At 36.9% G+C, this 14,295-nt stretch overlaps 1 protein-coding gene across 1 annotated transcript in view; it reads right to left on the reverse strand.

Annotated features, from left to right (window-relative positions):
* Positions 1-6,564, reverse strand: part of pax3a (paired box 3a) — a 33,666-nt gene extending 27,102 nt beyond the window's left edge. Inside the window, exons 1-4 of the mRNA XM_016449861.1 lie at positions 6,288-6,564; positions 5,163-5,398; positions 4,395-4,521; positions 3,952-4,095 (exon numbers count right to left, since the gene is read on the reverse strand). Coding sequence (XP_016305347.1) covers positions 3,952-4,095; positions 4,395-4,521; positions 5,163-5,398; positions 6,288-6,372 — 592 coding nt within the window. The 5' untranslated portion in view covers positions 6,373-6,564. The remainder of the gene's footprint in view (positions 1-3,951; positions 4,096-4,394; positions 4,522-5,162; positions 5,399-6,287) is intronic.
* Positions 6,565-14,295: the final 7,731 nt, after the last annotated feature.

A 14,295-nucleotide genomic window follows, 5' to 3' on the forward strand; every position in this document is an offset into this window, starting at 1 on the left:
AATTTTCAGCATCATTACTCTAGTCTTCAGTGTCACATGATCCTTCAGAAATCATTCTAATATGCTGATTTGCTCATATTTCTTTCAAATATTGTGCTACACTGTAAACAATGATTGTGATTTTAACAGTAAAAGACTGTAAAAATGCTACAGTAAAAACCTGTTAACTGGTTAACCGTAAGTTTCCATACTATATACGGTGAATACATGTAATTACATTTAATGTGATTTTACAGTAAAATACTGTTAAAATTACGGTTTTTGGAAGTGAAAAAGAAAAAGTCATTGTATAATTTAGAGTGAAAAGCCATAAATTGACACTCCCAGAATTCCCTGCGTGACACTTTCATTGAAATAACTATGTTTCTTCTTAGTTTTTTCTTATCAGTTGTGTACATTAGGGCTTTATCTTACATCTAATGTTGTTAAATTAATGTTTATTGCATTATTTTAGTATCATGTTTGTTACCATGTTGGTGTTTAGTGTTTGTGTGAATGACACTGTGCACCTTCTATATATATATATATATATATATATTAGTATTTCCCTTCTCAGCTTGTGGAAGAGCTGTTTGTGATTTGTGATGAGCTTTAATTCATCATGTGACTTTCTCATCACCACCTGTTTTTGGTGGTTATCAGTATTACAATGGTTCAAAACAGATATTAGTACTTCAATATGCTAGTTTATTAACATTACATCAGTTAATGAAATACGTTTTTTTTTTTATTGTGAATTTAAGTTATGTCTGTAAAACCTAAAATATTGCTTCCATATTTTTAACGGTGAAATTCTGGCAACCACAGCTGCCGGTATTTTACTGTAAATGTCACCGATTTTTTTTTTTTTTACAGTGTACATTTAGGAGTTAAAAAGCAAATAAGATGTAGTTATATCAGTGTCTGAGCTGAAACAATGAACAATCCGAAATCAATCTAGCTCTACAATGTGGAGGTGAACTAATAGCAACCCATTTTGAGTTTACTCAAGTTTTTCAACGCAGTAATCTTTTTGCAATGTTGTGCGTTTCAAAAGTTCATATCAATCAGTCATCTCCAAGTCCAAACAACAACATATCGACAGTATCGTTTGTTAAACTAATTACCAACTGATCTGTATTCGTGATGGCCGTGCTGGAAAAGAGAGAAGGAAAAGGGCAGTGAGGAATGAATGCGCGCCCCGGGCGGAGAGGAAGGGGGCGGGTTTTTGTCCTGAGATGAAAGTGGGGACGAATAAAGGGCTCGATTTAATCTACTAGAAAAGGTTTTCATTGCAATGACTGAGTATAATGTGCGCCAATTGTAACGCGGCCCATGACGCGGGGTGATCCGGCTAGTGCGCTCACAGCTCAGAGTTTCTCTCTCCACTTGACATCTAGAACAAACTCCTCTGCGCAAGAGTTCCAGGCCGGTGGGGGTTAGAAAAACGCGCTGCCTGTATCAATTTCCAAGTTAATACATACAATTTCTTCTTCAACTGGGGAAATGGGTACTGCTTCGAGGCTATCCGCTGCGTGGATGTTAAAAATGTTCGTGATATTTTGACTTTTGAGTGTCGCTAATTAAATTTCGACGAAAAATGCACTAACTTTATTCTCTAACTAGGCCTATCTAACGTATAAATTGTTCAGCGATTTTTTGTTTGGACTTTCTTTTATGAAAATGTTAAGGAGAATGTAGGCTGTAAATATTTTTATATTTATAAAAATCCAAAAAGTAGACCTATCATAGCCTACACTCTAAAAAATGCTGGGTTAAATATAACCCAGCGCTGGGGTTAAAAAGGGACAAAACCAGCAATTTCTCTCCACTTGACATCTAGAACAAACTCCTCTGCGCAAGAGTTCCAGGCCGGTGGGGGTTAGAAAAACGCGCTGCCTGTATCAATTTCCAAGTTAATACATACAATTTCTTCTTCAACTGGGGAAATGGGTACTGCTTCGAGGCTATCCGCTGCGTGGATGTTAAAAATGTTCGTGATATTTTGACTTTTGAGTGTCGCTAATTAAATTTCGACGAAAAATGCACTAACTTTATTCTCTAACTAGGCCTATCTAACGTATAAATTGTTCAGCGATTTTTTGTTTGGACTTTCTTTTATGAAAATGTTAAGGAGAATGTAGGCTGTAAATATTTTTATATTTATAAAAATCCAAAAAGTAGACCTATCATAGCCTACACTCTAAAAAATGCTGGGTTAAATATAACCCAGCGCTGGGGTTAAAAAGGGACAAACCCAGCTATTGGGTTGTTTTGACCCAGCGGTTGGGATGTTTTGAACCAAACCGCTGGGTCAAAACAACCCAATAGCTGGGTTTGTCCCTTTTTAACCCAGCACTGGGTTATATTTAACCCAGCATTTTTTAGAGTGTACGTTTTTACTTGAAATAATCAAACAAGTAATTCCATAAATACAAATATTTAAATAAGACACTTTATTTTTAATGGTCTCGATCTGAAAATGCATATACACTCCAATCAACAGGTGTTAATTTTTTGAATAAACGTAACCATTAAAACATTTTCAAATTAAATATTACCTCCAAATGCTGTTGACGTCGTTTTGGGGGGCGAAAGGGACAATTCCAAAACATGATCTAGCTAAAAATGGACACATTATTCAGGCCTCGAAGTCTATAAAACACTTCTGAGCCGGGACTACGGTCTTTTGTGAATAATTCATCTCTCATTGCCCGTCCATAATGTCCTCTCTGCGCCTTTTGTTAGACCGTTTTTTCTTCCTTTCTTTCCAAATTTTGAAAAGCTTGGAGTCTTTTGTCAGGACCGAGCTACTGCTAGGCCGAGCTTTGTCCTGAGGAAACTGAAGCGTGAATCTCACGGACTCTTTCGCTTTTGTTTCCCAAGTTCATCCTCAAGTGTCCGATTGTGCACCGCAGGAGCGTCTTTTAGTGAACGCTATTCTTGGACAAATGTTTGATTTACTGATTCGGCCAGTTTCACTCCAGGAACGTCTCGTTTTAGGAGGTTAATCTCCGATGCTCCTCAATTCAGTTCCAATGAGTTTAAGGAAAGACACAAAAAACGCTAAAAGAAACAAAAATAGCCTACTGAAGACGTGGGCCATTTATCCCATCAATCTACTTAGCATTTGGTGGCAAAAGACTCAAACTGAAACATTAAAAGCGATATTCACTCGGGAAAAAAAAAACTGTAAATGTGCTTATGACATTCACGCAATTTTGAATGTAGGCCTATAGGCTACGTATTTTTCCAAATATTTTCTTAATAACAGAACACACATTAGCATTCAATAATAAAACAATTATTATTATTATTATTGCTGCTGGTGTTGTTATTGTTAAGAAGAATGCATTTATGACCTACACATATATAGGCCTAACTATTTTCTATCTAGGCTATAATAAAACTTTTATAGATAGGCTGTAAACTCATTGTGCTCATCTCAATTCCGCGTAAAAGATCAAACCCGTCAGAACTTACATCTGTCGGCGAGAATCCCGTCGATGCTGTGTTTGGCTCTTCTTTCGTTTTCCTCGATCTCCCTTTTTTCCACTTCATCATCATCCTCATCTTCATCTCCGTTTCCTGCACCAAATTTACAGCGCAGCATGCGGCTAATGGAACTCACTGCGGACAGACATGGAAAGCTTCATCAAATTACATCAGAATTGCACTTGCTGAATGTTTAAACAATTGAAAATGTGGAAGCATAAAAATTCAGTCCGTATCCACGAGGCATTTAAAACGATCTTCTATGAAATATATATATTTCTCTATCCCCCCCCCCCAATTATTATTATTATTATTGCTGCTGGTGTTGTTATTGTTAAGAAGAATGCATTTATGACCTACACATATATAGGCCTAACTATTTTCTATCTAGGCTATAATAAAACTTTTATAGATAGGCTGTAAACTCATTGTGCTCATCTCAATTCCGCGTAAAAGATCAAACCCGTCAGAACTTACATCTGTCGGCGAGAATCCCGTCGATGCTGTGTTTGGCTCTTCTTTCGTTTTCCTCGATCTCCCTTTTTTCCACTTCATCATCATCCTCATCCTCATCTCCGTTTCCACCAAATCTACAGCGCAGCATGCGGCTGATGGAACTCACTGCGGAGAGACAAAAAAAGCTTCATCAATTGACATTATAGAATTCCACTTGTTGAATGTTTAAACGCTTGAAAGTGTGTAGGTATAAAATTTCAATCCGTAACCACGAGGCATTTAAAACGATTTTACAGGCTATAGGAAATATATATAAAACAATATAGGGTTGCTTTAAAGTCACAAGCCATCTGTTTTGCTTTGTTTTGTTTTTGCTTTGTTTTTTCTCCAAGCAACAGGTGCTGGAAGCAATATCTTAAAAACATAAACTGCACAGATTGACAGATAAAATTCAGTTGGCCTACCTGAGAGCACGTTATTTCGATCGCAGATCCCATCTTTCAGAAGTTTATCCCGAATCTCCCAGCTGAACATCCCTGGATTCTCTCTCTTGTATTCTTCGATTTTCTTTTCCACATCGGGAGTTGTGCTCTGCTTTCATTACAATGGTTACATAATAATTGAATTTTATATATATTTATTCCATTTTATGATAACTTTTAAAATATCTAGAAACGATTATAACAAGAATGTATACAGATAAAATCGTCATTTTCCATTTAGTTATGATTATGCGACTATTCGCGAGAAGTTCTGTACAATTAATTAACACTGGGTTACTATTACACAATATGGTGTTTATTTCATTTTTAAGTCATAAGATGTGTTAAACAAGGCAAAAAATAATATGTGTTACAATCTCTTAAAAATAAGGGTTTTATTCTCTAATTCTTTAAGAAACGTCTATGCATTAGTGCTTTAGAGACAAATGGACTGATCTGCAGACTTAAAATGTTTTTTTAAGATAATAAAAACAATAGACAAAATGATTCTAAACAATGAAAACTGTTTATTGTGGAAATTATTTGCTGAACGTAAGGTGTCTGTACACTCTTAAAAACACAGTGGGCACAACAACGAAAATAACTAAGCATATGATAGTCGTGAAGTTAAACACCACACTTTATTTGCAAAACTCCATTTTTAAATGTGAAACTGGAGGAACTTTCTAATAAATTCAATAATACAATTCAGTTCTAGTACGGCATGAAATGGCCTCGGTGATGTCCTACCTTGGGTTTGCTGCCACCAATAGCACCGGGCCGAATGGATCCGGTCTCCTGGTACCTGCATAAAATTTTGGACACGCATCCGTGCGACACGCGCAGCTGTCGGGAGATGACGCACGGTCGTATCCCGTGATGGGCCATCTCTACTATCTTGTGGCGGATGTGATTGGGCAGAGGGCGTCCGTTTATGAAGACTCCACCGAGCTGGTTCACGCGGCCCTGACCTAACGGCGTGGAGACTGCAGTAGGAAGGGGGGAAAGGTTGTGTCAATGACAGACGACGATTTCCTTGTGCTAAAGTGAAAATATATTTTGTAAAGAAAGATATATGCCTATAACCGCACACTCACTTTTAAGTTTACGCTTTTATAAACTTAAATGAGTTTGCAAAGTTTTTTTTTTTTTAACTTGCATCTCTAAAAGTTGTGCGTTTGCTTTAATGCTTCGTTAATAGTGAAAATATATTCATGAAAGCATGACAGCTGTATGTTCTTTTCTTATTCAAATACAAAAACGACAACACAACAACAATAAAACTAATACTACTAATAATAAATGATATAAATACTAGTACAAATACTAAAATGTTTCTATTAGACAAAAAAAAATCGAATTTTTAATCATTTGCAAAGATGTTACTTGTTGACAGAACATTTTTATATTATATATTTGTATTTAAAAGCGGTCAAGTTTGTATTTTTTTTTAAATAAAAACTAACATTTCATATAGGCTAAAAGAAAATGTTTTTTTTTGTTTTTTGTTTTTTTTTACAAAATGCTAGCTTAGCATTCAATAAGCTTCACTACATTAGAATACAGGTTTCATTGTTTAGAAACAAAAATTATGAATAAAATTTTTAAAACATGTTCATCATTGTTTTTTTTTTTTAAGTTTTGTTTTGTTTCAGATTGAAATAGTAAAGGCATTCCAAGTGGTTGGGAGCTGTAATTTTTCACATCACAAAATAATTACAGCTAGTAACTTTATTTTTTACAATAACATTTTTATATTTTCAATGTCATTTCCTTTCTCCATTTAGAATATTGACATGCATCAGATCAAATATGTCTTATACAGAATCAATTTTGTGAGCTGTTCCGTCGTAACCACAGATGCTAACACCTTACCCTCCAAGGAATAGCCTCCTCTCGGGTAGTTTTGGGGTGGCATGGGGCGCATCATCCTGGAAATGCCCCCCGCTAATGCGGTCATATCTCCTCTGCAAGAAAGAAACGGGTGCACGGAGCACTTGATGAAAAAACTGAAGTTATCCAAAGGAGAAGCGCTGATCGTCAAGTGTCAGTGGATTGCTGAAGTATCAAGTCTTCAGCTGAAAACGAAAAGTCAACTTCAAAAGTCAATCCTCGGAAGTTAATCACGGATGTCCAGGTTTTCAATCGTGGTTTATCTCAACGCAGTTTGGAAGATAAAACTCTCAGAGCTTCGTTCCGTTGTTGTTGACACACTTGTTGTTGAGAATTGGAACGGTGATCAGTGGCGAAACATTTTATCAGTTGTTGAGTTGTTGGCTCCTTCTACCCATCGACGACTGTGATTGGTCAGGGAGGGAGAGTCTAAAGACTTGAGAAGGCCTTCTGATTGGTCCTTAAACTTTCTTGTGCCATGACCTCGGGAGTTCAAGGGGATGTGTCACCGATAACACCATCAGACATAAACGGTGATGCTGAGAACAATCTGGAAGATAATACTGACGTTTTCTTCAATTAATTGAAAACATTTCAGTTTTGTTCAATGCTGTGGATTGGAGACCTGGTTTCTGACTCTGTTCCCGGAAGCTGTCCACAAGTAGACAATTTGGATGTCTTGCTTATCAAATGCACCTTATTAAACTCATAAATGGTTAATAGAGGCTCTATGGAAGTGCCAGATAAGGTAGACATCCCAAATGCCCTGGGACGAGTTGGGAAGCTTCCAGGAACAAGTTGGGAAACACTGCCGAGTTGCTCCATTTTGCCTTCTTCTGCCACAACCGTCTTTTTATATTGGTATTGAACATGAATCCTCTCCAAATCCTAACTTTCACGTAAAAACCCAAAAGCTGCACAGCACAGAGGTATTTATTGTATGCATGTGGACAGTAGAGTCTCTACAGAATGAAAGGAGCAGCTTGCGGGGGTCTCAGCAGGGTATGACGCCGAGAGTGCCGTAAAAGCTGTCTGTGGAGACGAATACAATTGTGAAGAAGCGTTATTTATAACGCAGAGACATTCAATGTAGTCATCCATCCCACTCATTCTCTTGCGTTACTCCGCATTTCTCTCTCACTCTCTCCATCTCACATTCAGATGCTCCTCCTCTGTTCCCCGCAGTCACTGATGTTCCTTTTCTTTGCAGGAACTCATTGAGAAACTCACGTCAGTCAAACGGCCCCCGTTCATTCAGAGAGAACCCTGATCAGTCAAACAGAAACACTATCACACTTTCAACTGTTCAAACAGAAGAACGCATTCTGAACATATAAAATGAGTTCATTATAAAATCCTAAAAAATACGTTGCTAAAACAGACGGAAATAATCTGAATTTAACACGAGAATGTCCTCGTCGGCTTTTGTCTGATCTCCATCAGGTCAATGTGACAAATATACGCTGGCTGTCATCTTAGAGCTATCAACCCAGAAACGTCGACAGTTCAATCAGGGGGTAAAGTCGCCCTCTGGTCCTCTGGGATGTGGGCATTATCGCATTGCTGTGCTCAGATGTGCGTGTTTCGCGGCGGCGACGGATAAGCGCATGTTATTGCCGTCCACGGTCCCAGGTGCTCCATAAACGGATTAGCGCAGTGGCTTGGAGAGCGGAGCCCGCGCGCCACAGGCCAGGCTGCCCTCAGAACAAGAGCAGCGCCACAGCCGCCCGTCCTGACTTTAATTGACATCTGACCGCTTCTGCCGGATTGGCCTGAGGGACAAAACATCAAAAGTGATAGCTATTATTGCGATTATTGGAAATTTCCCACGTGAGATTCATAACATATCTATCTATCTATCTATCTATCGAAAACCCATAAAATCCATAAAACATTTATAATAATTCTTATACCGCATATTCATATTAATATTATATAACAATTATATTTGTAGATTTTTTGATTATATTTTATTATGTAAAATTTTTAAAGAACAACATGAAAAGGAGGAAGAAAATGTTTGCTGTTTTGTTGTCGCTGATTTAGGCTACCACTCGTGTAGACATGCATTCATTTGTAAATTAAAGAATAAATTGAAAAACATGCACTACAAAAATGACTCGCATCGTTGTTTTTCTTAATATTCCAAAAAAACCTGAGCCTCAGCAATATTATTATTATTATTATTGTTGTTGTTATTATTATTATTATTACAGATCAAATAACACTTAACTTTTCCACAATAGCCCATTGGGGAAATGACGTTCATTCAAGTACTATGTACTAATAATATTTCGCTAATTTTATAACTAAGTTTAAAGAAGAACTCATCTAAGTCACGCAAATGTAATATAGGGGAAACTAGGCTTTTCCCTGTTGTGAGTCGTTTAATAATGCCCTGAAATATGTATCAATAAAAGACAACTGGCGAAAAAGTTATTTAGTAACATGGGCTATATTAAATACATGCACAAATATAAAAGTGCAAAAGTAAAAAGTTGCTATATCTGAAGATTATTTCTAAGTGACCGGACCCCTTAAACCCCCTTAAAACGTTAGCCTGGTAGTCAGGTTGATTAAGAGTTATAAATCATAGCCTAGTCATGAATTGATATAAAAAAATTGAATTATGATATTGAATAAAAAAAAAACTAATTTGAAAGTTACCGTAAAGCGCATGTTCGTTTTCCTGACAAAACTATTTCGCATGTTTGTATACTTTGCGTATGAGGTTAAGATGATCTTAGCGTGTGCTGAAAAAGTATTTGTATAGGGCTGTTTTAAGCCTCCGATTTAACAAAGTCATCCTGATTACTTTTATGAATTTTTATTAAGTATTCGTGACTGTATTGGTAGGCCACTTTTGGCGCAACTGACCGCTTACTAATTGCTTCTTTGTACTGTGACCTGGTTGCTAGTGCATTGTGTGTGTGTGTGTGTGTGTGTGTGTGTGTGTGTGTGATTGAGAGAGAGAGAGAGAGAGAGAGAGAGAGAGGATCTTATAGCATTGGCACAACAAACTTTAATTAATTCTTTGCATTGCATATCTCAGAAACCCCTGCTATATGAACAAATGTTTCGGGCGAACATGAGCTCTTTTCCCTCGCTTACAGTGCAATAAACACTATAATAATGTTTTCAGATTGAAGAATGCCTATTGCTCACAACAGGCTCGTGGTAACTCGATATGGTCATAAAGTGAGTGGGGATATATGCGGAATGAGGAGAGACTCAGTTTGATTATCTTTAAAGGGATACTGGATATCCGTGTCAAATCAATTTCGGAGTGAAAAATCCAAGTCAGAAATTTTCTACATCGGTGGAAGAAAATACATCATAAATAAAGAGGCAAACGCCACACTGGAGAAATGTAAGCGCCCCTGGTTTAGTTTAGACTCTAAAACCAAATAACCCCGGCATGTGTTTCATAGAACTCTAGAAAAAAATCCCATTATGATTAAACTCAAGAACAATGTTTCAGCTCTGATGAGAGACTGACTGCGATAGACTGATACGGTTTGATGTTCACTCTCAGCAGTAGGTCATTTCTGCTCGTAATTTATCATTTTAGAATTTATAACTCCCTTTCTCGATTTCAAACTTCACATGTAAAAGGTAAAAGGGCCTCTTTGCTCCAAACCGGATAAGGGTCACACAGGTTGTCAAAGTAAACTCGAATATACTTGTAAATTCGAGTTTACAGTGATGTATTATAAAAATTCAGCCCACTAAAATTAAAGTTCAATTACTGACGTATTAAAAACCGAGGGGTCCAAATTCATTGTACTCTTTTCATTGCCGCTTTTGAAATAAAAAAAAAAACATCATAATTATACTAAATGGATAAAAGAAAATACGTGTTCAAGGATACATAAAATCCACAGCTACAGTTGTTACAGCAGGCGGGTGAACATGACTCACAGTGTGACACTAATCTAAAACTTTTTTGAATACTTTTATAATTATTACGCGATTGAGAGACATGGACGTTTTGATTCCATTTGTCACTCACAAAATTATTTAAATGCAAAGTTGAAAGTGATCAAATAGTCAACAGTGCAACTAACAGCCCACCTAAAATATACACATCTACATAACTATTTTCTACATTTTAATATAAAATTATAATTACTGAATGTCAGCTACACCTAAAACTTCAATTTTCCAGGGCTCCGAACAAATCTAATGTTTTGCTGTGTAATAAATATATATTTTGTTTACATATATACATATGAAATAACAAGCAGCTTATGGAAACAGCTCGAACTATGTATTTAACTGATGTAAAACATCCCAACTCGTTGTCTAATGCTTAAGTAAATATTTACCGCTCGAGCTGCTGTGGGAAACACATCGCTCTTACAGTAAAGTGACAAACTACTCAATAATACTTCTCTTCACAATGGAGTCTTGCTGTTGTGATGACTTTATTTACTCCCCCGGCTCATTAGAATAACTATAAAGGGATGGATGTTAGCAGTTTCCTTCTCATGTTCAGCTCACAGCAACACTAACAAGAATTGCCAACAATTTTGAAATGAGATTTGTTTGTTTGGTTGATTGATTATTCATTCATTCATTTGTTATTATTATTTTAGAGAGGTAAAATGATCTCTGAAGCATTTGTCACTAAAATAAGACGATTTTTTTTTAACGGAAATATTCATTAATTAAAATAGTAACAATAATAATAATAATATGGTTATTATTTAATTCAAATGCCTTATCGTGATTTCAAAATGTAAATAAAAAACATTTGCATTAAATGTTTTTTTTTTTTGTTTTTGTTTTTTACATTAAAAAAACATACCGGCTCTTTGTAAGCCTATCAATTTCTGACAGATGAAAATGCCAACTATCTCACCTTTACCCCTTATCAGTTTTTGTTAATGAGTTTAACAGTCTCGACTAATGTCACACTGAGCCACTGTAAACCGTGAAGTGTTTGATGGTACTAATTAAAAGGTGGTAATGAATGTAAGTAACTCAAGGCAATACAGTAGCGCTTGGATTCAAAGGAAATTAAGAATTTTGCATGACACAGGGTAAATGAAGTGACCCAGTAAGAGGCAGAGAGCCTTTGGAAATGAAGCGTTTGAGGGCCGCGGGGCACGGTAATGTCTTTACATGATGGCAGGGGGACAGGGAGTTTATTGCCCCCGCGGTGAACCTTGGCCCCGGGGCCAGTGCTCCGGCATTATCGCTCTCAGGTGATCACGGCAACCAGTAGCGCTCCTCTCAACAGGTGGTAAGCCTGAGAGATAGGAAAATTCAAGCTCTCGAAGATTTTTTACGTGCAATATACTTCTGTCCACCAGAGGGTGCATGAAACAAATAAGAAACTGGACAAAAAAAGAATTTCTCTGCATGAATGTCATTGCAGTCAGTGAAAAAAAATATCAATTGGAATTATGCTAACCAAGGCTGAATTCATCTTTGGTTATATAATGCAATTATATGACATAGCAGGTGTGGCTTGAGTGTCCAAACAATTTTGTGCTCTACTGATTTTTTATTTTTATTTATTTCATTTAATACATCAACAAAGAACGAAAAGTTAACCAACCAATTCTTACCGGAGATGAACAGAATGAACACCTGTTCATGTTGCCACCTTCATAGACACACATAGCCTATGTACGTTTTTCGTAAAGAAGTGCACTGAAACTAGCTGGTTCTTATTTATTTAGTGCACACATGCGTGCAACAGCTATGTTAAGGTAAGCGCTAGTGTTTTGGGATCTGTGAGTGGAGATAATTAGCGACCTGTGTGTGATTTCAGCACCTCTGCTGTCGGACAGCTCCTGCGCGCTCAACACGGGAGATTCACACCTCCTGACTGCCATCCTGCGATCACGTGACCGTGAGATCGCCAATATTTCTCTGCCTTTCCGTTCATTTGACCAGAATAGTCTTAAAAGTTCAACAGATGTACTCAGTTAGTACTGAACTGTATTTAAAGTTAAAGGAAGTAGAGTATATGTATAAGGAATTACAATATCTAACAGTAATAATTTAATAAACTAATATTTAACGCTGTCAACAAACTACAAAAAAGTCGTTTTTTTTCTAGAACTATATTCGTTAACAGCACAAAGTCAACAACGCCACCTTGAGGTCTAAAAATATAACATGTTGTTGCTTAAATTGTAAAGTGGGACCTAGACCTCGATACGATCTATAAAATCAAATAAAATAACCTATTGGTATAACATATTGTGTATATAATTTATTAAATGTAATTTATGTAACAATGTAAAAGTCTTTATTGTCACTTTATTGTCATCAGTTTAATACATTGTTCCTGATTAAACCTTTGATTTCTTAAATGACTTAAAAATATCTACTAAAACTAAGTGGGACCTAGATCTTAATGAGACCCGTATTAAAAATAAATAAATAAAAATATTAGCTTTTTCCCTACTTGTATAACCTATAGTTTGTGTGTGAGAGTGTGTTCTTAATTAGTTACAGGGTAACTGGCCAAAAAAAGTTCATGCTAAGTCTTTACTTAATTTCCAAATGACACCACAAAGAAAAAAAGACTCAACTGTCTAAATACATTTGTCTTTTCTAGACCAAAACAATCCAGTCAACATTCCCCCAAACTGCACAAAGGCACAAATGCATCAGTTTGGTGTCTTAATGTCTGGATCATATTAGATTGTGAATCTGTGTCCTGTGCTTTACCCCTGCAATGCTCCTTCAAGAGGGCAGAGAAAGGCATTGTTTGGGACGATCTGTGTTTTATAGAGAGCCTCGGGCTGGGATGATCTCTCACTGCAAACATCTCTCACACACCCCCAACTAAACAATGCTTGTCTTTTCACATCTAGATATATTCCTGAAACATATCACAGTTAATTAGAAACTTAACTGAGGCTACTGTGCCATACATCTTCATGTGTCAGAGGTTAACAGATAATTTTTAGACTGGAACAACAGCTTCAGCATGATACAGAACAAAATGCATGTCCAGTTTGTGTTCTTCTGCCAGTAATCATCAAATTTGACATGCATATTACAAAAACAGAAGAGTTCCTTCCATGCCATTTTTTTGCACATTCTGTTAGCCGGTTTTCTTCATACAAACACACACACACACACACACACACACACACACACACACACACACACACACTCCATTAAGAAGCTATTGAGGTCCTCACAAGGTCAAAGAGAGGAGGGCAGTTCCTGTCAATAGCACAAGTTGTGGTGTGTTTTTCAAATGTCTAATGGATTATATTGATTTAAGCTCAACTTTTGCATGGGGATGTACAGCACTTAAACATGCAATCAGTTTTTAGTGATAATGCATGCATGTAATTTCCGCATGAGCCAATAATCTGTTTTAAAGGTATAGTTCATCCAAAAATGAACATTTTGTCATCAATTACTCACTCTTGTGTCTTTCCAAACCTGTATGACTTTCTTTTGTCTGCAGAACAAAAAAGAAGATATTTTGTAAAATGTTGTAAACCAAATAGTTCTGTCAGGACCACTATCGTCAAAATGATAGATACTTAGCAAAGTTTGGTTTGGCGGTATGGTTCTGTTCTGGGCAAAAACCTCCCTGCCCATCCATGCAGCTGGTCATGAATGAGCAGGGAGAGGAGCAATAATAACCCCCCTAGGGTTAACAGAACAGAACAAGGCAGATATCATTAAAGGAGTCATATGATGCGATTTCAATTTTTCCTTTCTCTTTGGAGTGTTACAAGCTCTTGGTGCATAAAGAAGATCTGTAAAGTTGCAAAGACCAAAGTCTCAAATCCAAAGAGATATTCTTTATAAAAGTTAAGAGTCAGCCACACCTACCTAAAACGGCTCGTTCTAACACGCCCCCACATGTCTACATCACTATGTGGGAAGATTTGCATAACGCCGCCCAAATGTTCACGCAAAGAAAGAAGGCGTAACTTTTATTCCCGCTGTAGTATTGTTGCCTCCGCCATGTCGTGAAGGCACTGTGTGATTCGTTGTGAAAGCG

Source organism: Sinocyclocheilus anshuiensis, unplaced genomic scaffold (genome assembly GCF_001515605.1).
Source record: "Sinocyclocheilus anshuiensis isolate Anshui unplaced genomic scaffold, SAMN03320099.WGS_v1.1 scaffold850, whole genome shotgun sequence".
Classification (NCBI taxonomy): Eukaryota; Metazoa; Chordata; class Actinopteri; order Cypriniformes; family Cyprinidae; genus Sinocyclocheilus; species Sinocyclocheilus anshuiensis.